Source organism: Dermacentor andersoni, chromosome 1, assembly GCF_023375885.2.
Source record: "Dermacentor andersoni chromosome 1, qqDerAnde1_hic_scaffold, whole genome shotgun sequence".
Classification (NCBI taxonomy): domain Eukaryota; kingdom Metazoa; phylum Arthropoda; class Arachnida; order Ixodida; family Ixodidae; genus Dermacentor; species Dermacentor andersoni.
In genome coordinates this window covers 51,709,609-51,735,287 of record NC_092814.1, presented here as the reverse complement: position 1 = coordinate 51,735,287, position 25,679 = coordinate 51,709,609, and the positions used below count along the sequence as shown (strand labels likewise).

At 47.2% G+C, this 25,679-nt stretch overlaps 1 protein-coding gene across 2 annotated transcripts in view; it reads left to right on the top strand.

The window, feature by feature from the left end:
- The first annotated feature begins 715 nt into the window (after positions 1–715).
- Positions 716–25,679, top strand: part of LOC126545366 (uncharacterized) — a 47,128-nt gene continuing 22,164 nt past the window's right edge. Inside the window, exons 1-3 of one of the 2 annotated variants that reach the window (XM_055061473.2) lie at positions 716–1,005; positions 2,830–2,944; positions 7,246–7,353. In XM_055061473.2, the coding sequence (XP_054917448.1) occupies positions 881–1,005; positions 2,830–2,944; positions 7,246–7,353 (348 nt within the window). In that variant the 5' untranslated portion in view covers positions 716–880. The remainder of the gene's footprint in view (positions 1,006–2,829; positions 2,945–7,245; positions 7,354–25,679) is intronic. The other variant, XM_055061472.2, reaches the window with a different exon arrangement.

Sequence of the window (25,679 nt, the reverse complement as noted above, 5' to 3'; positions counted from 1 at the left end):
AACAGAAAAAGAGATTTTAAATCAAGTGGACACTATTTACTCTGCCTGTGTGGGGCACTGAGACGCATGGGGAAGTTTGCTCAGGTTGCACGTCTCACGCGTATAACTTTTGTAGTAGTTTTGTGATGAAGCGTTTTTGTGTTTTACACGTATTTGAATAGGCCGCGTCGGAGTTGGGCCCGAGCTAAAGTGCGCGTATTCGCGAAAATTACCAAATGTGAGCGGAGCGGCCGGCTTTAGCATTCCTATTTCCGACGCAGCCGACCGCAAAGTAGCAGACGATGCTGCTGCTGCTGATGATGATGTGGCTTTTTCTTTTGAATAGGCCGGTTACAAAATTTGTAGCCAAGCTAAGTGATAAAAAAGAAAGATGAAAAAAGTAAAAAAAAGGCATAAAATAGCAAAAAGCGTTCAAAGGTTCATTTAAAATGTATGTGGATGAGTGGATGGATGCCAACGGATTATAAAGGCGACACTAGTGGCCAGTTTTTGAACGAGTGTTGGCGCCGCGCAGCCAACGTTTGGGTACAGTGAACTATATTTTCTAGTGCACTGTAGTTTGGGCATAGACATTGGTAGGGCCAATGCCTCCTTTTGGCATAGAGAATAAATTGGGCGCCGCAGTTACGTGTGTACCATAGAGTCTCTCACTATGGTCTGTACAACCTACTAATCTAAAAATTGTACATAAAATGCATTTCCGCTTCTTGCTTCATGACCCCGCCGCTGCGCTTATTTCCGTTCTGCAGTGGTAGCTAACTCTCGCATTGCTGAGTGGACGTCCAAACACGTGTTTGCGGTGTAGTAGTATTCCGCAGAGGCACACTCACTTTGCCCGTGTCAACTCACTCGAAGGTGCGAAATATAATTCGCACTAAGCATGGTAGTCTTTACGTGTAACACGTGTGGGGATTCGCTAAAGAAGAACCAAGTCGAAAAGCACGTTTACTCGAAATGTCGGAGCTGCAACATGCTGACCTGTATCGACTGCAACAAAGACTTTTGGTAAGTTTTACACCGACATCCCTATCTGAATAACGTTTGCGTTCGTACATATTGGCTGTTGTGATGGTGTGGCCATCGTTAACTAAGCTGCTCTGTCCTGTAGTGTCCGGTGTCGCACGGGCCACTTTCGATGACAATTAAGCCCGATCCCGATCGAATTTTTCGGTCTCCCTTAGCTTACGCAAATGAGCCAATCGCAATGGCGAAATTCGTTTGCGATCGAAAGTGCCGCGTGTAATCGGGCTATAAGTGACGCTATCTTATGCCGGTGTCACACGGTGACTTTTGATCACAATCGACAATGCTACACGGCCGAACGATCCGCATCGAGTTTGGTTGAGCCATGTGGGGTGAGCTCAAGCGCACCAGTTGGCGTTAGTTGGTCCAAAGCACTCGTCGAATTTGTCTAATATGCTGTAATAATTGTAATACAAAACTTTTTTTTAAAGATTTCGTTTGCCATTGTTGGTAGGGCAATCATCGTCTGCAACTCTCAGACCTACATGGTCGTCAGCCTACGATCGCGATCAAAAGGGCCGTTCGCGATTGTTTGAATCCGAATCGAGCAAGATCGCGATCGAAAGTGTCCGTGTAGCAGCACTTGATCCTGATTGAGCTCATTCGGATCGCGAACGAAAGTGACACCGGTATTATGTCTGTGTGTTTGTATTGTGTCTCAGTCTGTGTGTTTGTGCTGGCTAACTTCAAAGCTTGGGCAAGTTAATGGCGCCATGAAATTTCAGAGCTTATTTACCAACCAAGGCGAACGGGTAGTTGTAATCCTTGTAAGACACATGGTGACTACCAGTTGTAGCCTTAGGCCACTGTCTCTGGATGCAACATTTAACATATAGCTCTGGGACTTCTCACAAATCTATATTTAATAGTGCTGAATCACTAGTCTGTGACAGATAAAGAAAAATAAAGCATCAAGTGATGCTTGACTTTCCCCTAGTTCCTTGTTCTTGCTAGTCACGTCCCCATCTTTGCCCAACTCGGGCACTGCCCTTATGAATGCTGGGGTGGTGTTGGATGTTCCTAAAGTGCACATTATGCGCCTCTCCATAACTGTGTTAGTTCCACCATTTATGTTGCACCGTCTTGTCTGTGTGCGAGGAGGTTCTCTAAACTCCAGCAAGGTCAGATAGCTCCCTACCAATACCCTTTCATTAGTCCCCAAATTCTGTGCACATGTTTAAGCTGTGTACAGTCTTCCTCGCCATTACACTTGTTGATCTTGTCAGTTTATGCATGTGGTGTGTCATATGATGTGCTCATTGTTGCTGAATGACTTCATTTTCCTGCCTGTGACTCGCAAGGGAGCTACTTTCCGAGGGTGGAGAGGTATGGAGAGCAGGCATTACACACTTTTGGAATACTTCTGCAGTCTTAACTAGTTCTGGATGTAGTGTTGCTGTTGCACTGTGGTGACACTGTTAGGATTCACACAGTTTTGGGGGGTATTCTGTAAGTGTCCACGCAGTGGACATGTCCATTTCATCTGCTGCTAAAGTGTAGATTGGCTGGGGGTGCTTGTATCCTTCTGACGCGGGCCCCAGCCCTGCTAATCAGAACTTCAGCAGCAGACAAAATGGACATCTCCACTGCGTGGACACTCACAAAATGGTGTATGGTAGATCCAAGTGCTGTGACTCCTCTACATATTTACATCTCAAGAGTTATGCAAATTTTTCGTTAATGTCCCTCATCTTTTCTGATCAGTTGTTGCTTTCAGTGTCCTTACTGTGCTCATATTGCTTGCTACTTGAAAGTTTCCAAAGCTGCGGTTTTTGATGATGGCCTCTGTTTGTCTTGTGAAAATAGGGGAGATGCCTACAAGGAACACATCAAATGTGTTACTGAAGCAGAACGGTATGGAGGAAAAAACTTCAAACCACAAGTATTTAAAGGAGAAGTCAAGCAGCAAGAATGGACCGAGGTAAACTTTTGCCCAAGATTCATTCTGATGCATCTTGCACTGAGCAACATACTCATTGCTATAAGCCGTAATTGCTCAGTGCACCTTCAAGCCAAACACGCAGCATCACCTGTTGACTTTAGCAGTGAGAATCATGTTTCCAACACACCATCACATATTTATTAGTTGTATGGTGGATCATAGGAAAAGGTGGAATGCCTTGTAACAAAAAAAAAAAAAAAAACTTTGCAACTGTGTGCTCTTGCTTATACAATTGCAGAAAAGTTCACGAAGTGCAGTCTAAAAATTTTTGAAGGCAGGTAATTTCTACTTCTGCAGAAGCCAAAGAACAACAGGTGGCAGACCTGGGTCTGAACTGCCCAAAATGTTTTTCCATTTATACTTAGGAGGCATTTATTTGTCTGGAATAGAACAACGTGCACAAATGTGCAGGCTACATGCAGAAATAAAAGGTACGCGGTATGCTTTGTGCTTCCTATTTGCTAAACTAATTTCAGTGTTTACATAATAAAGTTTAGTCAAGGGAAACTTGTCTTCTTTCTTTTGCCATCAAAATGAACAATGTTCCAAGTACTGTTCCAAAAACACAGTCCACAGACAGCATACACTGCTGTAAACATCTCAGCCAAATTTCGCAGTTGTGCGTCGCGCGTGGAGTACGAATCACCTTTTTCTTAAAGCTTCCTCATCAACAGAACTTAGAAGCCTACTCCTCACTCTTTTCTCGATGCTTTATTTCGTAATATAGCAGATTCCTGTACGTGGCTGCTATTGGCCAATAGATGACATCAATCAAGAAGGGCGTTTGTATCAGAACGTTTCTTCCTACTTTACTGTGTATCTTTATTGATGTAGTTTAACGAACAGGCAAAAATCCACCCTCGGATTTGTATAATATTACAGACTTCAGGAAGAAGCTGACTATCATTTGCTCACGCTTGGCCGCAGCTACCTGCATAGGAATCAAACTTTGGCCACCTTGCTTATCGGTCTCGTAGCCGTCAGATCTTATTCATTTTGACTAGTTTTGAACGCTAAACTAGCCCCGAACCACGCGAAACTTAAGGCCAGACCACACGCATGCTTGCCAGCACACACTTACTCCTGGCCGCTCCTTGTTAGGTGCCTTGGCAGACTTCGCTTTGTATTGAGCTATTGATAGTGCTTAAAAATGTGCAAGTTGGATGTGGCTGCTATCCATCAGTCAAGCTGGTGCAGGACAAAGCCGGTCCGCACCACGTAGCACGGCGAGACTGGAGCATATGAGCATGAGCATGCACTGATGCCGTGTTGTGCACAAAGCAAATGCTGGGAATATACACTACAATTGCATGTAGCTGCAGTCTGCTACCTAGTGTAGATACCGCGTCAGCCGTGGGGTGCCGCAATGAGTCCGCTGACTGAGTGCACTGCGGCTCGCTGAGGTCAACCGCGTTTGGCGTGTCGTAGGTGCCAAATCAGAAGTAGTGACGTCTACGTGAACATACAAAATATAATTTGAACTGCACGCTGCAACGACATTCAGTAGGCGGAGTGTTGTGGGCACACCCCACTCCGCTGTAGTCTTTCAGTGCAAGTCATTGGAGAAGGAGCGTAAGCAGCACGTAGGGGATGTTTGACTGCCAGTAATTCCGTCTCTGCTGAACACATTGAAGTACTTTTTCAGGGTGCTACAAACCGGGAAAACCAGGAATTCTCAGGGATTTTGAATAGTCTGGAAGTACTCGGGGAATATGTGTTTCAATCAGGGAAAAGTGGCTGTTATTTTATTGAAAGGGAACGAAAGTCACCCTACTGCTGGCTCGAGCAAAAGAGAGGAAACGTAGCGAATTGTCTTTAACGCCGTGTCGTCGACTGGAGGAGTTGCCAGTGTACAGTCAACGACCGATTTTTCGGGCGCCCGATTTTTGGGAAATGCCCAATCACGTGGCCGGCTTCGTTGCACCACAACATGCCCCCATAGAGTCAATGTATAAGAATGTCTGTAATTTCAGACGCAAGAACCCTTCGCTGTCAGGTTTTCCGTACTTTTTGCCACAACCGCTGGTCCGAAACGGCATTAATCAAAGCCAGCACAGCCGTTTTGATTATCTTGCTGCCTTGAACCAGTGCTCTCGCACGCAGATTCGCTGGCAGCCGTAGCCACCACCACGGCAGCGCGAGGCTTAGCTTCCTCGACAGTCGCTATTAAGGTTGTTGCCGTTCAGTGCCGTGTTTTTCATTTAAATAATTTGCCGCTATCAGTAATGGCACCTACTCCACCTCTGTAATCCTCGCGATTGGCTTAGAAAGCATGGCACATTGCATAATGCCGGTTCCTGAAAGGCAGCTTTGCCTCATCACAGCGTTGTTACGCGGTGAAGCGTACATGAAGTATTGCGGTAAAGCGTAAGCATGGAAAGGGGCAATTGTGTCGGTACACAGTACGTATTCCATAATTATACACGCAGACACCCGCCAGTATGAGCACCGATATGCCTAATAAGTGTACTGGCAGGCCTTCAGATTTTTTCGGACGTGCCTGTGGCGATTTGAGTCCTTAGGGGCAGTAAAAAACATGCATTCATTTTTTGGATGTTTTTGTGGCCCCTAGGGAGTCCGAAAAATTGGACGTTGACTGTACAACCGACCAAGAGGATGCTTCAAATGGTCCGTGGGCATGGCAAAACGAGGACGAGAACAGAAATGACTGTCACATTGAGGAATGATCGGGAGAAGAAGTGAGCCACCTCTTGTTTGAAGGAGCTTGAGCTCAAAAAGCAAAGTGTTGACTGATGCAGCGATGTAGCTGACCCTCATCCAAACCAAAATAAACTCTTGAAAGCAGTGAGACGCAAAATGGAGGCATTGTGCGGGCTGAGAGTATGTGAAAACAGTTCAGGTTGACTCTCCAGTTTTTTATTTTTTTAAATGCTTACTTGAGAGTGACAGCATCAGGCGACGTGGTGTCAGCCTGTCTTGACATAAAATAAAGTTTTGTGTCACTCGGGGAATTGTGCAAAGGTACTCGGAGAAAACCTGGAAAATTGGGGAAAATTGAAAATGTCAACTTGGCAGACATGGTACCATGTTCTTGCAGCAATGTATTTCTGAAATAGTCTATTTTAACTTCAAATGCATTTTTGAACTTCAATAAAATGTGGTTCAAGGCCCCTTTAATTCAAAACAAATGAATATCTAAGAACTGACCATTTTGTAATGATCAGCCTCCAAGTTCATTTATTTTGAATACCAGGAGTGACGGGTGTGCAAAAGCTTCTACATATCCATAGTAGTGTCATGTGACAAGCAACTAATGGCAGATAATATTGGTTGTTCTTTCTCAATGCTTATTTATATTTCTTTTTTCTTTTTAACATTTTGCTTTTCTTGATTTGTCTACTACTTCCAAACACACTTTAAGCTTCTATATGACATGTGGCACACTGGTGAACTGGCATTGCTGAGGCATACTTGCATTATCTTCAACATTCTCTCTCTTTTGTCTGCACCTTGTGCTCAGTCTAGTTTTTCTTTTTACTCATAAGGTAAAAAGAGCTTAGCAAAGCCTACCTCTACAGACAAAAAATTCGGCACTTGCTTCTAAGCATCACGGTGCAGGTTGTGACGGAAGTGATAGTGCTGCCATGCAAGTGCAAGAGATGTATTGCCACTGGTAAACATAGGCTTAATAGTCAGGGAGCTGGCAGAAGACAGGGGCTTGAGTTGCAGAACATTGGTCCTAGTTCCCAGACAGCAGTAAGGGATGGTGTTCCACACCTCTGGGTAGTGAATGTACTTACACCCATTACTGACTGCTATGCTGCAACCATGGCAGTTAAATCCATTGTTGGGCACCACATGGGGAAATACGCCTGTTGCTATCTTTGCCTAAGCCATGCCCATCAAAATGGGAACTGATGGCAGCAGTACTTTTCATAGCAGGAAACGACTTTTCTCTTGGTAAACGACATGTGGTTTTTAAACCTGTCAGTTGTGTTTACTTTCTATAAGTTCCAACTGGTACATGTGATTGAAGTGCCACTGTGCTGAAAACTGCCAGAGCTTTCTCAGTGTTTTTTTCTTTTTTTTTTGAGGTAGTACAGAAATGAAGCAATTTACTAAGCCATTCTTTTTTACTTTTTTACTGCCAAAATATTTAAAGAGTTGATATTGTAGCATATTTGGAGAACAAAATAAATTTAATCTGTGATGGTCATATAGGATTACAGCTGCTTTGTTTACTTATGTAGTGAAGGTGAACTAAAACCTAGCTTCCCAGCATAAAAAAAGAAAGTTAATTTTTTATGCCTCAATTCCAGCTTCTGTCAAAGATTATTGAAACACAAGGCATGGCTCCACCTGTGAGAGAAGTCTTCGAAAGAATGCAGAACTTCAACAATGTACCCAGGAAAGAAAAGCCATTCAAGGTAACTGCCCCTTCGTAAATTATGTTTAGCCAAACACTGACATACTTTTTCACATTTTCTGTTAACACGGCATTGTATCTACCATGTACACAGTTCTAACGCACCCCCTGATCTAACGCTCACCAAACTTTTGTGTGTTTAAAGTAAAAAATGAAAGCACACCTGAATATAGCATGCACCTGAGTTATGAAAGAAAAACATAGCACGCCTATCACTTTTGCGATCGGAAAAAACAAGACGTGCAGAATTTACCTTCACAGAAGGAAACTTCTGTTTTTGTGTGTGTGTGTGTGTGTGTGTGTGTGAGCTTTTATAATCAAAGTGGCAAGTCGTCGTCGCTATTTGTGCTTCATTAGCATACCTGCCAACTCTTCCGAATTTTCCGTAAGATGTAGGAATTTCGAGCAGTCTTACGAATTTACGAATCTTGCTTTAAATTTTATGTAAAACATTTTATTTGCGAAAAAAAAATGTGAAAATGTAGTGAAACTACACCCTGGTACCTTGTGCCGCCACGAGAGGGCAATACGTAAGCGTGATATCATCATCAGCAGCTGCAAGGTTGTAGTGACTTCTGTCGTCTACTAGGGGGGTCAGAATCCATATCCAAAGCTCTATAGCGCCTCTAGTGTCTCCTCAAACCTGTTGCCATGCTGTTGCCTTTGCTTGCACCGGCGCGCGGGTTTGAACTTCAGTCAGCTACGGTCACTGCAGTGTTGGTCTCACCTTTTGTGTGACTAGCTGCCGTGTCAGATGCAGTGCGACTCCGGCCTGTAGCGGCTTTGCAGTGCAATGGCGGGCTCGAAACCCCGACAGTACTTCCAAGTGTTTTTGAAATCATTCACGGCAGAATTTTCATGCTTCATGCCGTCGAAGAAAGGGGAGAAGTTCCGATTCTGCACCACGTGTGCCTGTGATGTGAAGATCTCGCATGGCGGCAAGTTTGCCATCAAGGTCCACATCGCTTCGAAAAAGCATCAGGGATAAGTGCCAGCCGTGGACATTCAGCCAAGCCTAGCAAGTTTTGTATGCAGCGACAATGACCTCGGTGTGATTCGTGCAAAATGCCTCTTCTTGGCATTTTAATTGAACACAACATCCCGCTGAGTGTCAGTGATCATGCCGGACCGCTTTTCCGAAAAGTGTTCCCCAAGTGCAAAGAAACGAAACGTTACACCTGTGGACGAACAAAGATGACGTCAATTATTCGGGAAATGGCCGCTGATGCGGAGACTCCTTTGCTAGATGCTCTAAAACAGCAAGTATTTTCGATCGCTGTGGATGGCAGTAACAATAGGGAAATGCAGCTTTACCCTATTGTTGTGACATATTTCGTTAAAGAAATGAGTCGAGCTGAAAGCCGCCTTCTTTGCCTCGAGACAATCCAAGGGGAAGCGACAGGTCACAAGATTGCAAATCTGTCTGGTTCTGGACGAGATGAAGTCTCGGAATTTGCCTGTTGGAAACCTGTGGGCTATGTGTTCGTACAATGCCAATGTCGTCATTGGCAAGAAAAACTGTGTTTTTGCTGTATTGAGAGAGGCTCAACCAGGTTTGATAGGGGTTGGTTGCCCGTGCCATCTCATCAACTTGGCCACCCAAAAAGGAGCTTCAGGTCTTCCTGTAAAGGTCGGTGAGGCTTTGGTTGACATTTTTTTTTACCTAGAGAAAAGCTCGAAACGGAAAGATCGACTTAAAATTTCCAAAAAATGCATGATGCATAGGTCAGAAAGATGTTTAAGCATTCGCCGACACGTTGGCTGTCGTTGGGAAAGTGTTTGAAGAGGCTGCTCGACAAGTGGAAACCACTACTCAGCTTTTTTTCATCTGAAACAAAGCAGTCCAACAAGCAGAGCTTGTGTTTGGAGTCATACCAAATTCCGAAGACTTCCTCACAATCTCCCAAGAATCCTGCACTGACCCCAAAGTCTGCTACACATCTTCACAAGACTGCTGCAGGCCTCAGGAAAAAAAGCACCGACGGTGATAAACTCTTGCGAACAAGGAAAGGAGCTCATTCTAGACCTCAAGCAAAAAAACTGAAACTTCATACCAAGGATTCTGAGGAAGCCAGCCACGTGACTCGTGAGGAGCGCCTGTTTTATTTGTTGTCATCGAAGCTAAACAGGACATGCTGTCTTTTTCTCCAAAATGTTATATGCTTTTGAGAAGACAAACTGCCTTCTTCAGGCACAGGCTCCTCAGATTCATCTACTGAGAGGCCTCTTGAACTGCCTTTTTGAGGATTTCGTGACTAGATTTGTGTGCCCAGGTGTTGTCAAGGCATGTCATTTATTGCTGGAAGTTGACTATGGAGCTCCAGAGAACCAGAAAGGTGATGAAAACATACTCATTGGCCGCACAACCTACTCTGTGGTTGACACTTAGCTGCATTGAGAGAGAGCAGTTCTCTGCTGTACATCTGTACTTAACGGCAGCATGCGATTACATTCGCCACAAATTACCGCTAGAAGACGTCAATCTCAAGGTGGCTGAATTCGCTCAAACTGCTTCATTCAACAGTGTACGTCATTTTATTATGGCGTTCCCTGCTATTTTACCCCAGCAAAGTGGCGAATCAAAATAAGAAGCAATCAACACATTTGAAGTCGAGTTTGCCAACTTGCAAGCATATCAAGTTCCAGCTGACATACTGAATGAGCCAAGGTGTGACATGTAGTGGTCGCAATTGGGAAGTGTTCGAAGTGTCAACGGATTGCTCAGGTTCCACAGAATTTCAATCGTTATGCTGGGTATTCTCTTCATTCCCCACAGCAATGCTGAATGTGAGAGAATATTCAGCACTGTGAACAAAACTCAAACGGAGTTTCGCTCATCTGTGTGTGAGAAAACACTCGAAAGTCTGCTGATGGTCAAGGGGCTCCAGAGTGGTACTTGCTTTGAGCAAATCTACGCGGAGAAGTTTCTGAAGAAGGCAAAGTCGGCAACAGCAAAATCATTGCAAAAATAAATTGTGCCCCAGTGGAGTTTTCGCTCTTTACTCTCCAAGACATGGATTTCGCTTGCGGTTGGGAAAACGTGAGCAAGCTTGTCGCAAAAGGTAAACCCCCTTTAAAAAAAAGTGCTGCCGCGCACCTCCTCCCCCCATCCCTGCCGCGATAGCTTTACGAGTTTCCAAATCTTCAGGTTGGCATATATATATATATATATATATATATATATATATATATATATATATATATATATATATATATATATATATATATATTGTAAGCATTTATGCGGACTTCATCTTCATCTGTACAAAGTCATCATCAATCATCGGCTCGTGTTCGTTTTTGCATCGGCGCCATTTTTCCTTTTTGGAATAAAGCGTCGTCTCGACCGTGGTATTTCAAGTGGTGGAGGCGCTTTAAGATCCCTTCGACCTCAATCTACTTCAAGATCTCTCCTGGAGCTACGTTTGGGACGCCGCTTACGCCAAGAGGCCGCCATGTCGCAAGACCAGACCGCAGCATCCACCATCTCGGTTCAAGTGCCAACCACCCCCCACTCCGAGCCCTGCCAACAACCGGTATCGCGATCCTGAAATCTTCTCTGGCTTGCCTGGTGAGGACGTTGAAGACTGGCTCGACAACTACGATCGTGTCAGCGAATACAACAACTGGAACGAGACATCGAGGTTAAACAACCTGCCATTTTACGTCTCTCAAGTAGCCAAGACATGGTTCCTGAATCATGAGAGAGACTTCCGTGATTGGTCGTCTTTCAGGGAGCAGCTACGGCGGATTTTCGGCACACCCACGGTTCATTCGGAAGTTGCGAAAAAGAGGCTGTCTGAGCGCGTCCAGCATTATGGCGAGTCGTATACCTCATACATTGAGGACATCCTCGCGCTTTGCCGCCGTGTCGACAGTGCCATGCCAGAACCTGATCGCGTGCGACACCTTCTTAAGGGTATCGGATCTACTGCCTTCAACGCACTCGCCGCTCAAAACCCTTCCACGGTGTCGGACGTCGTCTCCGTCTGTTAGCGCCTCGACGCCCTGCAATCAATCCGCTTGCAACCGGACTTTTCCGACAACCCCCTGGCAAACAGTATTGAGCTCCGGTCTATCATTCGAGCAATAATTCGTGAGGAATTGCAAGCGCATGGCTCACCCCCTTGCAGCAGCGCTCACGTCCAACCTGCTTCTACTGACCTGCGCGGTATTATTAAGGAAGAATTGGCCTCCCTGCAGAACGCCCAGCATACCAACGCTTCTCCTTGCCCACAACCGGCTTCTTACGCCCAGATTGCTGCAATGCCAGCCACACCGTCTCCAATCACACCACCTGCGCCTGTTCACGATCACCTGGCACCTTTAGTCACCCGAGCTCCGAACCCGCCTTACTACTCTGCCTGGCGTTCGTCGCGACCTATCTGCTACTACTGCGGCTTTCGAGGACATATCTCCCGGTTTTGCCGACGCCGCCAACAAGACGAACGTCGTGGTTACGCGGCCTTTGAACGCGATGAGCCACCTTCTCGCGTTTACCGCATTTATGACGATAATCCCGCCGTTCGCCGATCTCCATCTCCGGCCGACTTCTCCAACACCGCACTCAACACACGTGCCTCGAGACGCCGCTCCCCATCGCCGCTCCGATGTTCTGTATCGCCACTTCGCCCTGTCTCCCAACTCCATGTCTAGCGACCGGAAAACTAAGTGCTCCAAGTCCTCCTGAACGTCCTTCGAACATGTTATTGGTGTCTGTGGAGGGTGTGCCTTTGTTAGCTGTGATTGACACGGGAGCTACTACATCTGTTATGCGTGCGGACCTGTGCTCTCGTCTGCGGAAAGTGAAGACGCCTTATATTGGTTCATCCCTGATTGGGGCTAATGGAGCAATCATTCGACCATCAGCCCAATGTACAGCATGCGTCTTCATTGATGGTATCCGTCATCACATTATGTTCGCGATTTTATTCCCGTGCGCTCATGAATTAATTTTAGGTTGGGACTTTCTCTCGTCAGCGTCCGCTTTAATCTCTTGCCGTCAACGTGTAGTCCATATGACCGAGACAGTTCATTGCAGCGGGAGTGCCGATGAGCCACGACTGCGTTTTCTCATTGCTGCCGATTCTCTACTGCCTCCCGGCCACGAGCAAGTCATAAGTCTCTTTTCTGCAGACATCACCAATGGCGACGTGTTCATCACTCCTTACGGTCGCTGTCTTGGCCGTGGGATTGTCTTCGCTTCCTGCCTGGTGCGGTTCAAAGAAAGCTATGCGCTAATCATCGCTTTAAACGCGACCACTGAGACAATCCTCCTACCTCAAGGCTCCGCAGTGACCTGTTATGTGGATACTCAACCAGTCTCCCTGCTTCCTCTTGCCGCCTCGCAAGGTCTTCCTCAACAGGACAAATCTGCTTCATCTGCCCTTGCTTCCGTGATAAGTCCTGACCTTACTGCTGCTCAACATGAAGCGTTGCTAAAATTGCTTACGAAGCACCAGGCCTCATTTGATATGGATACTTCGTCACTCGGACAGACATCCGTTGCCTTCCATCGTATCGACACCGATGGCCAGACTATTGTACGCCGTCGTCCCTACCGAGTCTCTTTGGCCGAACGCAAAATCATCGAGGAGAACGTCGCCGATATGCTGAAACGAAACGTCATACGTCCCTCCGCCAGTGCTTGGTCATCACCCGTCGTTTTAACAGAAGAGGGATGGATCGGTACGATTTTGTGTTGACTACCGTGCGCTAAACAAGATCACCCGTAAGGATGTATATCCTATGCCCCGTATCGATGGCGCCCTTGATTTGTTGCAAGGCGCGCAATACTTTTCCAGCCTTGATCTTCGCTCCGGATATTGGCAAATTCCAATGCACGAAGCGGACAAAGAAAAGACCGCCTTTTCTACTCCGGATGGTCTTTATGAGTTTAATGTAATGCCTTTCGGTCTATGCAATGCTGCCGCCACATTTGAAAGAATGATCGACACTGTTCTTCGCGGCCTCAAGTGGAAAACTTGTCTATCTTACCTCGATGACATCGTCGTGTTTTCCTCGACTTTCACTCACCATCTGCAACGTTTAGATGAAGTGCTCACATGCCTTTCTAATGCCGGACTTCAACTAAACACGAAGAAGTGCCGTTTCACTAGCGCAACGATTAAAGTCCTGAGTCATCTCGTTAGCAAAGATGGCATCCAGCCCGATCCGGATAAAATTGCCGCGGTGCTCAACTTTCCACGCCCACTTCGTGCAAAAGAACTGCGCAGCTTCATTGGATTCGCCTCATACTTCGACGTTTTATTCGGAACTTTGCCAGCATTGGCTCGCCCCTCCACAAGCTCCTTGCTAGTTCCAGTTCCTTCGATTGGAACGATCAGTGTGAAGCCGCGTTCCAAGAACTCAAGCGCGCACTAACATCCCCATCTGTTCTTTGTCATTTTAATGACAAGGGGCCCACATTACTGCATATTGACACCAGCGGTCACGGAATTGGTGCCGTACTGCTGCAGCGCGACCACGAATTTTGCGAAAAGGTTGTTGCATATGCAAGCCGCACTCTCACTTCCGCGGAAAAGAAGTACTTGATAACCGAACAAGAGTGTTTGGCTGTTGTCTGGTCAATTCAGAAATTTCGTCCATATCTCCACGGTCGACATTTCACGGTTGTGACCGACCACCATGCCCTATGTTGGTTGTCGACGATCAAAAACTTGTCTGGGCGCCTTGGCCGCTGGATACTCCGATTACAAGCATATGATTTCGATGTCGTATATAAGTCCGGACGGAAGCACCAAGATGCCGATGCTCTTTCACGATGCTCATTACCACCATCATCGGAGCACATCACATCACCGTGTCAAATTGGCCGCACGGAGGACGCTTCGTCTATTACACCGATTTCCTCCTTGACTCCATCAAACCGCCCTTCAGTGCTTTCCACTCACCAGCGCGCCGATTCCTATTGCCATGGTATCATCAATTGCCTTAGCGGTGTTTCATCTCCACCCAATGCCAGGCTACGGAAACAGCATAAACTGTTGAGGTTTGAAGACGACGTGCTCTACCGGTACATTTTTCACCCGGAAGGCCATCGATGGGTTCCCGTTCTACCGCGCTCTCTTCGCACTGCAGTTCTGCAGGCCTCACATGATGACCCTACGTCAGGCCACTTGGGTTACCACAAAACACACGAGTGCATACGCAGCCGATTCTATTGGCCAGGCCTTTCCACGAGCATAGCTAGATATGTTGCCTCATGCACGCTTTGCCAACACCGTAAGCGACCTACTACTGCTCCGGTCGGGACCCTACAACCACTTCCTTGTCCAGCACAACCCTTCTCTGTCGTTGGCATTGACCTTTTCGGGCCTCTCCCACCTACTCCAGACGGCAACAGATGGATCGTCACTGCTGTTGACCATTTGACCCGGTACGCTGAAACAGCCTCAATACGCTCAGGAGCTGCCTCAGAAGTAGCGGCCTTCTTCTTGCAGGCTGTCTACTTACATCACGGGGCGCCTCACGTTCTTTTGAGCGACCGAGGCAAGGCATTTCTTTCAAGCACTCTTAGTCAAGTTCTGCAAGCGTCCAACACCGTGCACAAGACAACGTCTAGCTACCACCCTCAAACCAACGGCCTAACAGAGCGATTTCATCGCACGCTGTGTGACATGCTATCCATGTATATTCAACCTGATCATCGTAACTGGGATGCGATTCTCCCATTTGTAACATTTGCATACAACACGTCTGTTCAACGGACCACCGGATACTCTCCGTTTTTCTTAGTATACGGCCGCCACCCAACCTCATCACTCGACGTTTCTTTCTTCTCTGGCCCCGTCAACGCTTCACCATTCATTTGCGACCAGTTTGTGTCTCGTCTTGCCCAATCTCGTCGTCGCGCCCGTCTGAACACTGTAGCCAGCCAAGACTATCGCAAACATCGGTACGATGCCTCCCATCGCGTCGTTTCCTACCGCCCTGGTGACGATGTGCTCCTATGGACACCTGCACGAACACCCGGTTTATGTGAGAAGCTTGAGTCGCGATATATTGGCCCCTACAAAGTCGTAGAGCAGACCTCGCCGGTGAACTATCACATTACACCTGTTGAGGCCCCAACTGACCGACGCTGCCGCGGAACGGAGATCGTGCACGTTTCTCGCCTGAAGCCCTTTCATCTCCGTTCCACTGTCTAATGTGCGGCCAGGCTGGCCGCTTCCGTCCACGGGGGAAATTAGTGTAAGCATTTATGCGGACTTCATCTTCATCTTTTTCTTTTTTTCTTTCTTTTTTTTTCTTTCTTTTAATGTCTTTTCCTTTATTTTATCACTGTACGGGAACCCACCTAAAAAAAAAAAAAAAAGAAAGATATATATCTTCAAATATGTATGGCCTCACACTCACATGGGCAGGTCATAAATACCAGGTTCTCTAGCCGAGTGCCATCCATGCGGTATAACCGAGCTCAGATTGGTCCACCTTGACTGACCAAGTAGGGCACCACTGTAGGTTAAATGAGGCGTACAACTCCTGCGGGACCCGCCGTGGTTGCTCAGTGGTTATGGTGTTAGACTGCTGAGCACGAGGTCGCGGGATCGGACCCCGACCACGGCGGCCGCATTTCGATGGGGGCGAAATGCGAAAACACCCGTGTACTTAGAATTAGGTGCACGTTAAAGAACCCCAGGTGGTCGAAATTTTCGGAGTCCTCCACTACGGCGTGCATAATCAGAAAGTGGTTTTGTCACGTAAAACCCCATAAATTAATTTTTAATTTAACTCCTACGGGGACGGTAGAGTATCCGTCTCCAGTGCAAGAGGACCGTGATTCAAATCCCGGTGCCGCGCTATTCTCCACCGGAAAATACAAAAAAAAAAAAAAAAGAACCGTGCGTTGAGAAAATTGCACAAACAGGCCTGGAGTGCGGCCTGATCCCGGTGACCAGAACCGGTAACGCGCTCTCTCACCAGAGCAGGATTGGCCACCCTGGTGCAGTACTTGGCCACAACCTCCTATATGAATACATCAATCGAACCCCGGCCCTCAGTCCCCAGCAGCCGCGAAGCAACTGACCACGGCGGCGGTCAGATCTGTGACGCTGCAGAGGGTGCTAAGAATACCTGGCTCCGGACAGGCCGCCATTGGAATCTGAACCTGGCAACGTTTAACGTTAGAACGCTATCTAGTGAGGCGAGTCTAGCAGTGTTATTGGAGGAATTAGAGGGTAGTAAATGGGATATAATAGGGCTCAGTGAGGTTAGGAGGACAAAAGAAGCATATACAGTGCTAAAAAGCGGGCATGTACTGTGTTACCGGGGCTTAGCGGAGAGACGAGAACTAGGAGTCGGATTCCTGATTAATAAGGAAATAGCTGGTAACATACAGGAATTCTATAGCATTAACGAGAGGGTGGCATGTCTTGTTGTGAAACTTAATAAGAGGTACAAAATGAAGGTTGTACAGGTCTACGCTCCTACATCTAGTCATGATGACCAGGAAGTCGAAAGCTTTTATGAAGACGTAGAATCGGCGATGGGTAAAGTCAAAACAAAATACACTATACTGATGGGCGACTTCAATGCCAGGGTAGGCAAGAAGCAGGCTGGAGACAAGTCAGTGGGGGAATATGGCATAGGCTCTAGGAATAGCAGAGGAGAATTATTAGTAGAGTTTGCAGAACAGAATAATATGCGTATAATGAATACCTTTTTCCGCAAGCGGGTTAGCCGAAAGTGGACGTGGAGGAGCCCGAATGGTGAGACTAGAAATGAAATCGACTTCATACTCTGCGCGAACCCTGGCATCATTCAAGATGTAGATGTGCTCGGCAAGGTACGCTGCAGTGACCACAGGATGGTAAGAACTCGAATTAGCCTAGACTTGAGGAGGGAACGAAAGAAACTGGTACACAAGAAGCCAATCAATGAGTTAGCGGTAAGAGGGAAACTAGAGGAATTCCGGATCAAACTACAGAACAGGTATTCGGCTTTAACTCAGGAAGAGGACCTTAGTGTTGAAGCAATGAACGACAATCTCATGGGCATCATTAAGGAGTGCGCAATAGAAGTCGGTGGTAACGCCGTTAGACAGGAAACCAGTAAGCTATCGCAGGAGACGAAAGATCTGATCAAGAAACGCCAATGTATGAAAGCCTCTAATCCTACAGCTAGAATAGAACTGGCAGAACTTTCTAAGTTAATCAACAAGCGTAAGACAGCGGACATCAGGAACTATAATATGGATAGAATTGAACAGGCTCTCAGGAACGGAGGAAGCCTAAAAACAGTGAAGAAGAAACTAGGAATAGGCAAGAATCAGATGTGTGCGTTAAGAGACAAAGCCGGCAATATCGTTACTAATATGGACGAGATAGTTCAAGTGGCTGAGGAGTTCTATAGAGATTTATACAGTACCAGTGGCACCCACGACGATAGTGGAAGAGAGAATAGCTTAGAGGAATTCGAAATCCCACAGGTAACGCCAGAAGAAGTAAAGAAAGCCTTAGGAGCTATGCAAAGGGGGAAGGCAGCTGGGGAGGATCAGGTAACAGCAGATTTGTTGAAGGATGGTGGTCAGATTGTTCTAGAGAAACTGGCCACCCTGTATACGCAATGCCTCACAACCTCGAGCGTACCGGAATCTTGGAAGAACGCTAACATAATCCTAATCCATAAGAAAGGGGACGCCAAAGACTTGAAAAATTATAGACCGATCAGCTTACTGTCCGTTGCCTACAAAGTATTTACTAAGGTAATCGCAAATAGAATCAGGAACACCTTAGACTTCTGTCAACCAAAGGACCAGGCAGGATTCCGTAAAGGCTACTCAACAATAGACCATATTCACACTATCAATCAAGTGATAGAGAAATGTGCAGAATATAACCAACCCTTATATATAGCTTTCATTGATTACGAGAAAGCGTTTGATTCAGTCGAAACCTCAGCAGTCATGGAGGCATTACGGAATCAGGGTGTAGATGAGCCATATGTAAAAATGCTGGAAGATATCTATAGCGGCTCCACAGCCACCGTAGTCCTCCACAAAGAAAGCAACAAAATCCCTATAAATAAAGGCGTCAGACATGGAGATACGATATCTCCAATGCTATTCACAGCATGTTTACAGGAGGTATTCAGAGGCCTGGAGTGGGAAGAATTGGGGATAAAAGTTGATGGAGAATACCTTAGCAACTTGCGATTCGCTGATGATATTGCCTTGCTTAGTAACTCAGGAGACCAATTGCAATGCATGCTCACTGACCTGGAGAGGCAAAGCAGAAGGGTGGGTCTGAAAATTAATCTGCAGAAAACTAAAGTACTGTTTATGGTGGATCCACACGACGGACGAAATCCGTCTTTTTCGCGACGGACTGCGCATCACGTGACTACGCGTCACGGATTTGTGCCGTCCGCGCGTCGTCCGCGACCCCCACGGACGGAAAATGCCGAGCTATTTTTCGCATCCGGATTTTGGGGGTCGAATGCTGCGGATTTAGCCTAGCATGCTCTGCAGTCTGGCAACAAGCGCGGCTTTGGGATCTTTCTGAAACAGCTTCATCGCTGCTGACACCATTCGTGTTCAATTCGGACAAAACAACAGTCATTGCGGCCAACCGTCGTTTCCTTTCGATCTCCATTTTCATTCAGAGTGAAAACACCTATGACAAAGTCTTTGTTACACTGATGGCGCCATCTAGAATGAGTAAAAACAACAATTATATTACCTTCCGGCCACTGAGATCCGCCCGCGCCGCCGCAACATCTTCGAGGCCATGTTCAGCCAATACAGCCACTCTAAGCCTACACGCCGAGAATCTGAGTATCTCTTTCGGAAACGGTGTCCACTCATCACGAATACATTGCTGTCGAAGCTTCTGGACACAAATTTAAACCACATACAATCCTCAGTTTGAAAGTTACGGGCCACACAGTGGACGACGACGACTTGACACGTTCGAGGCGGACGGCAGTCGCTTCGGGCGTAGCCGCCATCTTTATTTTTCCGGCGCGGTCGCCTACTCAGTCCGTCCGTCGTCTGGATGCGCTTCGCAGCCGGACGGGCGGCGGAATAAGCGTCCGCGGCACAGATTTGCGCGGAGCCGTCCGTCGTGTGGATACACCATTAACAGTCTCGGAAGAGAACAGCAGTTTACGATAGGTAGCGAAACACTGGAAGTGGTAAGGGAATACATCTATTTAGGGCAGGTAGTGACCACGGATCCGGATCATGAGACTGAAATAACCAGAAGAATAAGAATGGGTTGGGGTGCGTTTGGCAGGCATTCTCAAATCATGAACAGTAGGTTGCCACTATCCCTCAAAAGGAAAGTGTACAACAGCTGTGTGTTACCAGTACTCACATATGGGGCAGAAACCTGGAGGCTTACGAAAAGGGTTCTGCTGAAATTGAGAACGACGCAACGAGCTATGGAAAGAAGAATGATGGGTGTAACGTTAAGGGATAAGAAAAGAGCAGATTGGGTGAGGCAACAAACGCGGGTAAACGACATCTTAGTTGAAACCAAGAAAAAGAAATGGGCATGGGCCGGACATGTAATGAGGAGGGAAGATAACCGATGGTCACTAAGAGCTACGGACTGGATTCCAAGAGAAGGGAAGCGTAGCAGGGGGCGACAGAAAGTTAGGTGGGCAGATGACATTAAGACGTTTGCAGGGACAACATGGCCACAATTAGTACATGACCGGGGTAGTTGGAGAAGTATGGGAGAGGCCTTTGCCCTGCAGTGGGCGTAACTAGGCTGATGATGATGATGATGATCTTCATCTGTACAAAGTCATCATCAATCATCGGCTCGTGTTCGTTTTTGCATCGGCGCCATTTTTCCTTTTTGGAATAAAACGTCGTCTCGACCGTGGTATTTCAAGATATATATATATATATATATATATATATAGAGAGAGAGAGAGAGAGAGAGAGAGAGACGAGAAGAGAAGAAAGGGGGTTAACTGAGGGGCCCAATTTTTATCAGTCATATCACAAGAAGCCAACAGACACTGATACCAAGGACAACATAGGGGAAATTACTTGTGCTTAATAAATGAAATAAAGAAACGATAAATTAATGGAAATGAAAGTGGATGAAAAAACAACTAATAGACACTAATATGTACATCCATAGCGTGATCGAACTGCGTAGGTGTGCGCACTCAAGAAAACTGTGTGGTTGTGTGCCCGTCAAAAAAGCAAAACCTGTGACAAACTTCCGCTAATCTTCATCTTATCGCCAACCAGAGGTAATTAATTAGTTTTCGCGAGTGTCAAAAAAAAAAGAAGAAAAAAAAAGAAAGCAGTGAAAACGCATGCACGGCGGCATCCTTCCTATGCGCACCCCTGTGAGCACTAAACGAGCGAGAAACAAGCGGTCGCCCTTTGAACGATTAGTAACGAGATAGTTTTGCAAGCAGAAAAAGCCAAAACCGCCTGCAGAACAAAACCCAACCCGCCGCCCGCGCGCGTGCGCCAATGCGCGAGCGGTACTATGTAGACGCACGGGAGCGAATTAGCGCTAAAACAAACCATGCAACGAAAAGTGAGAGAGGGAGGCGTGCGAAAAAAATTCCCTGCATTCCCACATAGTGGCAGCACACGACAGAAAAGAAAAATTTAGGAAATTGGTGCGCTTTTTAAATATACAGACGGCGCCATAAATGTACAGCTTCGTCCGTTTTGGCGTTCGCTCGCAGCACCGTATATTTACGTCATTGACTCTCAAAGATTTACGAACTTGAAGACGCTGCCGTGCAGCTACAACTTCAATAAAAAGGCGTGGATGACGTCTTCGCTCTTCAGCAATCTTTTGCAGCAGCTGGATAACAAAATGGGTGCTAAGGCGAGGAAAATATTGCTTTTCGTGGACAGTGAACTTTGCCACCCACCCGATACGTCCAACCTGAGGAACATAAAGGTTGTTTTTTTTCCACCCAACTGCACAAGCCAGCTGCAGCCGCTGGATGCCTGCATCATTAAGTGCGTCAAGCAAGGGTACCGGAAGTGGTTAGTGCAGTGTCTGCTGGCAGCTATGGAGCACAGCGAGTCGGGCAAAAAGATCACTGTGCTCGACGCCATGCATTTTATTGCCAGTTCGTGGAACGCAGGGTCACGAAGCACAATCGCTAACTTGTTCAAGCACTGTTGGCTTTAAAAGTGAGAGACTGCCTCCTCTGCTGGGGATGCAACAACCTCGATGCTGCTTGAGGCCGGTGCAGGCTTTGCCGACGACGATTTTGAGGGTTTAAACCTCACCACGACCTTCGCCGAGCACGTGGGGGCAGACGACAATGTTGCGATCTGTGGCGAGGTGTCGCTGGATGACGCCATCGAGGAGGCTTTGCCTAGTGCCAACACCGCTGCGACATCGGACAAGGACAACGACGACGCCACAGATGCCGTGTCTCTGCCTACCCCGTTCGCTGAGGTGCTACGGCACATAGACGGCATCCGGAACTTCATCTGTTCACGTGCCGCCGCAGAGGACTTCCTTTTGGACATTGCCCAACTCGAGCGAAAGCTCTTGGTTCATGGATCAAACGAGGGGCTTCTTCGATTTTCCACTTCTGGCTACCCGCAGGCTGCCAGAGCCAGCCAGAGCGTTTTTCTCGGGTTGCTCCGCCTGCTGCGCTACGCACTTCCGCCGTGCGTTCGTTTTGCTCGCGCTGGACGGTTCTGGCTACCCGCGGGCTGCCAGAACCTGCCAGGACGATTTTGGTCTGGCTGCTCTCTGGAAGTTCTCTGGCTTACAGACGACTAAAAGAGGCGATTGGCGCTCACCGCCATCTTTGCGGGGACTTCACAGATTGCAACGCGGGCACTTGAGGGCTTACATTTACCTCGCTCAGCCAACTGTCTACGGTCATCTTCGGATTTCCTTACTTCTAGCGTTATCTTTTTAGGTGCTTACGCTTCGTTCCCCATTGCGAAGCGGTGTGATACGAGTAGTGGTGAACCGTTTGAAGCTTTTGTGTGTGTATGTGTGTGTGTCCCCTGAAGGCTTCTTCGCGGCGGTGGTCAGCGCGCTGCGCTCTCATGTGTGCATGTTATCTCCATCGTGTTCCACGCAAGTTGTAGACGCTCATTCACACATTGCGATACATTTTGGGTTCGTCTTTCTCTGGTGGCCTTCCTTTTCACATATCTGGCGTATGTATATATCTCCTTTTGTTGCAGTTAGCGAAGGCTTTGCAGCTAGCCCGTGTTCGCTCCGTCTCTCCATCGTATGCTTAGGTGGCAGCTCGAAACCGATATGTGTTCGACTGCAGGCCGTTGATCTAAGAATGCAATGATTGCACTCGGTACATTATACACACGTACATTGGCTTATCGCTCTCATGATCGCGACCAATGTGTGAAACGTTTTGCTGGTCGCAGGCGGCGTGCATTTTCATGCACCAGCCGCGTCCCCAGCTCCTTAGGGTCAAAATGAGAAGCACAATCAGCCACAACAAACTTTCTGAAATCAAAGCCCAAGCAGGTCGGCACGAAATTTCTTGCGTATGAGACGTACCCGATAACCTGCTTTTTCATGTCTTGTGATGACACAACGCCAACTCATCAATGTTGCCGGTGGGCGACATGATTGCTGCGAGCAGGGATCCTCGAGATATCGCTTTCGAGTATACAATCACTTACGCACGATCTCGCGTCTTGTCATACGCCGCATCGGTGGCCATCTGTTGCGCTGCGCAAGGTGAGGTTGGCCCAGTGCGCGTCCTGCGCCGAGTCGCGCGAAAGTGATCGTATCTCTGAATGCAACTACATGTATATATTTTCAAGCTGGCAATGCATAAATGAGCCAAATACGCCGGGCGCTGCCATGCTGGTGGCATGTTTACATTCGGCCAGCTGTCCCGGCGTTCAATTTTGCAAACTTCGGGCAGGTTCGGGCTGTCTTGGGATCCCATCCACGTGACTTCCTATCAGAACCGGTACTAGCTGGCTGCCATCTGGCTGCCAGCGTGCTGCCAGAACTCCGAAAATCGAAGAGGCCCAAGGTCCAAAAGAAACTTACCTACTTTTTTAAAAGTTTGTGCCGGCTGGCAGGAATCGTGCCAGTGTGCAGTGGAGTGCTGTAAAGGTTCCTTTGAATAATGCATGATTAGTACCTGTACTGCAGCATTAATTCTTATCGCATTTATTTTTTTGGTAATTTGGGTTTCCAAGCCCTGCTGAGTATGTTAGTAGTTTACATTGAAGTTTCTCGTAAATCTGTCGCACGAAATAAGTAGTATTTTTATAGGCATAACATATGTTCAGATTTTACAACAGCCGCATTTTACGATGCTTTTTCGCAGTCCTGAGAAAGTCGTATAATCGGGGTTCCACTGTATTATGCCACGGGCGCATGGACAAGTGGAACCACTGCAGTTAGCAGTGATTATGCGTAGGCTTGAGCGAATAGTGCTTTTTTGGTTCGAAGCGAATAGTAATTCTCGAATAATTTCGAAGCAAATACTTCGAATAGTAGCAGGTAAAGAAAAAAAACACGGCAAAGGGCTAAGGTCTGGGATTTATTCAAGGAAAGTAAACAGCTTGATTATTTATGAAAATCTACAAATTTTCGTGCAAAAACACTAGCTGTTCCACATGCTGGGATTTGAGGTGCTCCCTTCTGCAGCTTACAACAGGTCCTGCAGTCAAAAAAAGCCTTTCACTTCTTGTCTGGGTGGCTGGTATCAAAAGATACCTATGGGCAGCTGCAACCAGGGTTGGGTAAAGGTGGCTGCCCTTGCTTTTCCACCACACAAGTGGGTCTTCGTACAGGGAAAGAAGGGGGGCCTTCAAGTACCTAGCAGCCTCATTCGAGATTGTACAGCTTGACTGATGATGTGCTCGCGAACTGAAGTGTGTAAAAGCCCTCCACACAGAGTCCCCTGATGGGTCTGCAGAGTAGGTGCTGTTCTCACTTGTTGCTGTACCATGTTGATCAACTGGCACAGTCTCTTCTGCTGCCGTTGTGAGTAGAGTGAACGCCCATTGCTTTGCGGGTCGTTCAGCATAACAGACATCTTTGTATCTAGGATCGAGTCAATGCAGGAAGGCGTGACATCTTGATATCAGGGAACCTCGTCTTGATGCTACGCAAAAGGCTTCAGGCAAGCAATGCTGCCTCACCACCTTCGGAAACATGTTCAGCTAGAACCACCTCGGTACACTGCAACAGGGGAATGACTTGTGACAGCGTGGGATATCTGTCCCCAGACAGTTCAGTTGTGGCATGGTCAAGTGGCTTCAAGACTTGCACTGCTGCATTCATAAGCTTCCACTCACTTGTGTTCAAGTTTGGAACTGTGTCAGATTCTGAAAGTTCTACAGTGATGACCCTACGGAGCTTCACAAGCCTGGCCATCAGGGCATGCCCACTGTTCCATCACGTTGGGACGTCTTGTATAACCTCGAAAAGGTCCAGCTGCATGCTTCTCTGAATTTCCTGAAGCCGTCCTCGGGCCTTGGCACTCCGTTTGTATCTAGCCACAATCGCTCTGGCCTTAGCACAGAGCTGCAAAAACCCTGATGCTTCTCTTTTGGCATCACTGACAGACAACTGAAGGGTGTGTCCGAAACACTGCACACCACTCCAGGACGACCGCGCTACTGCAGAAGTAAAGTTCCTTCCATTATCTGTAACGACGAAGATTGGCACAGTATCATGGGCTGGAAGTCCCCACTCCTCGATGACACCTGTGATAAATAGCTCCAGGTTTTCTGCAATGTGAGAGTCTGCCATCTCCGTGCAAGCCAATGCATGCACGTGTTGCACGAAGTCATTGTCCATGACGTGACAAGTTACACAAATGTAGCTGTCATTTGCCCACGATGTCCAACCATCAGTTGTGATTGAAAGTGACTCCACTCCGCTTGCAAAAATGTCCCCAAGCTTCTTTTTCACCTTCTCTTTGCTTGATTGTAGAGGTCCGGAATAATGGCTCTCGAGAACGTTGTCCGAGACGGCACAGCATAATTCGGCATAGCGAACTTCATCATGTTGAGGAAACCCGGTTCTTTGACAATGTTGTTGTAGGGGTGCATACCACGAGCTACAAAGCGAGCTATCATTTTTGTCATCTGTTGGGCTTTTGGGGCCGACGCTTTCATTTTCGGCTTGAAATTGTCAGCTATGGATGACTGTTGACCACTTGCCTTGCTTGCCCCCTTGAGCTTGGATGGCCTTTCGCGTGCGTCCCGCTTCTCTTGGTAGTCCTTGTGCAAGTCTGGGCGTCTCCTTAAATGCGTTGCTAGGGTTGTTGTCGTACTTGTTGGGGTCTTCAGGACTGCCTTGCCTTTAAGACATCGAGCTTCGGTTCCCGGTGGAATCTTTACAAAAATGTTCCAAA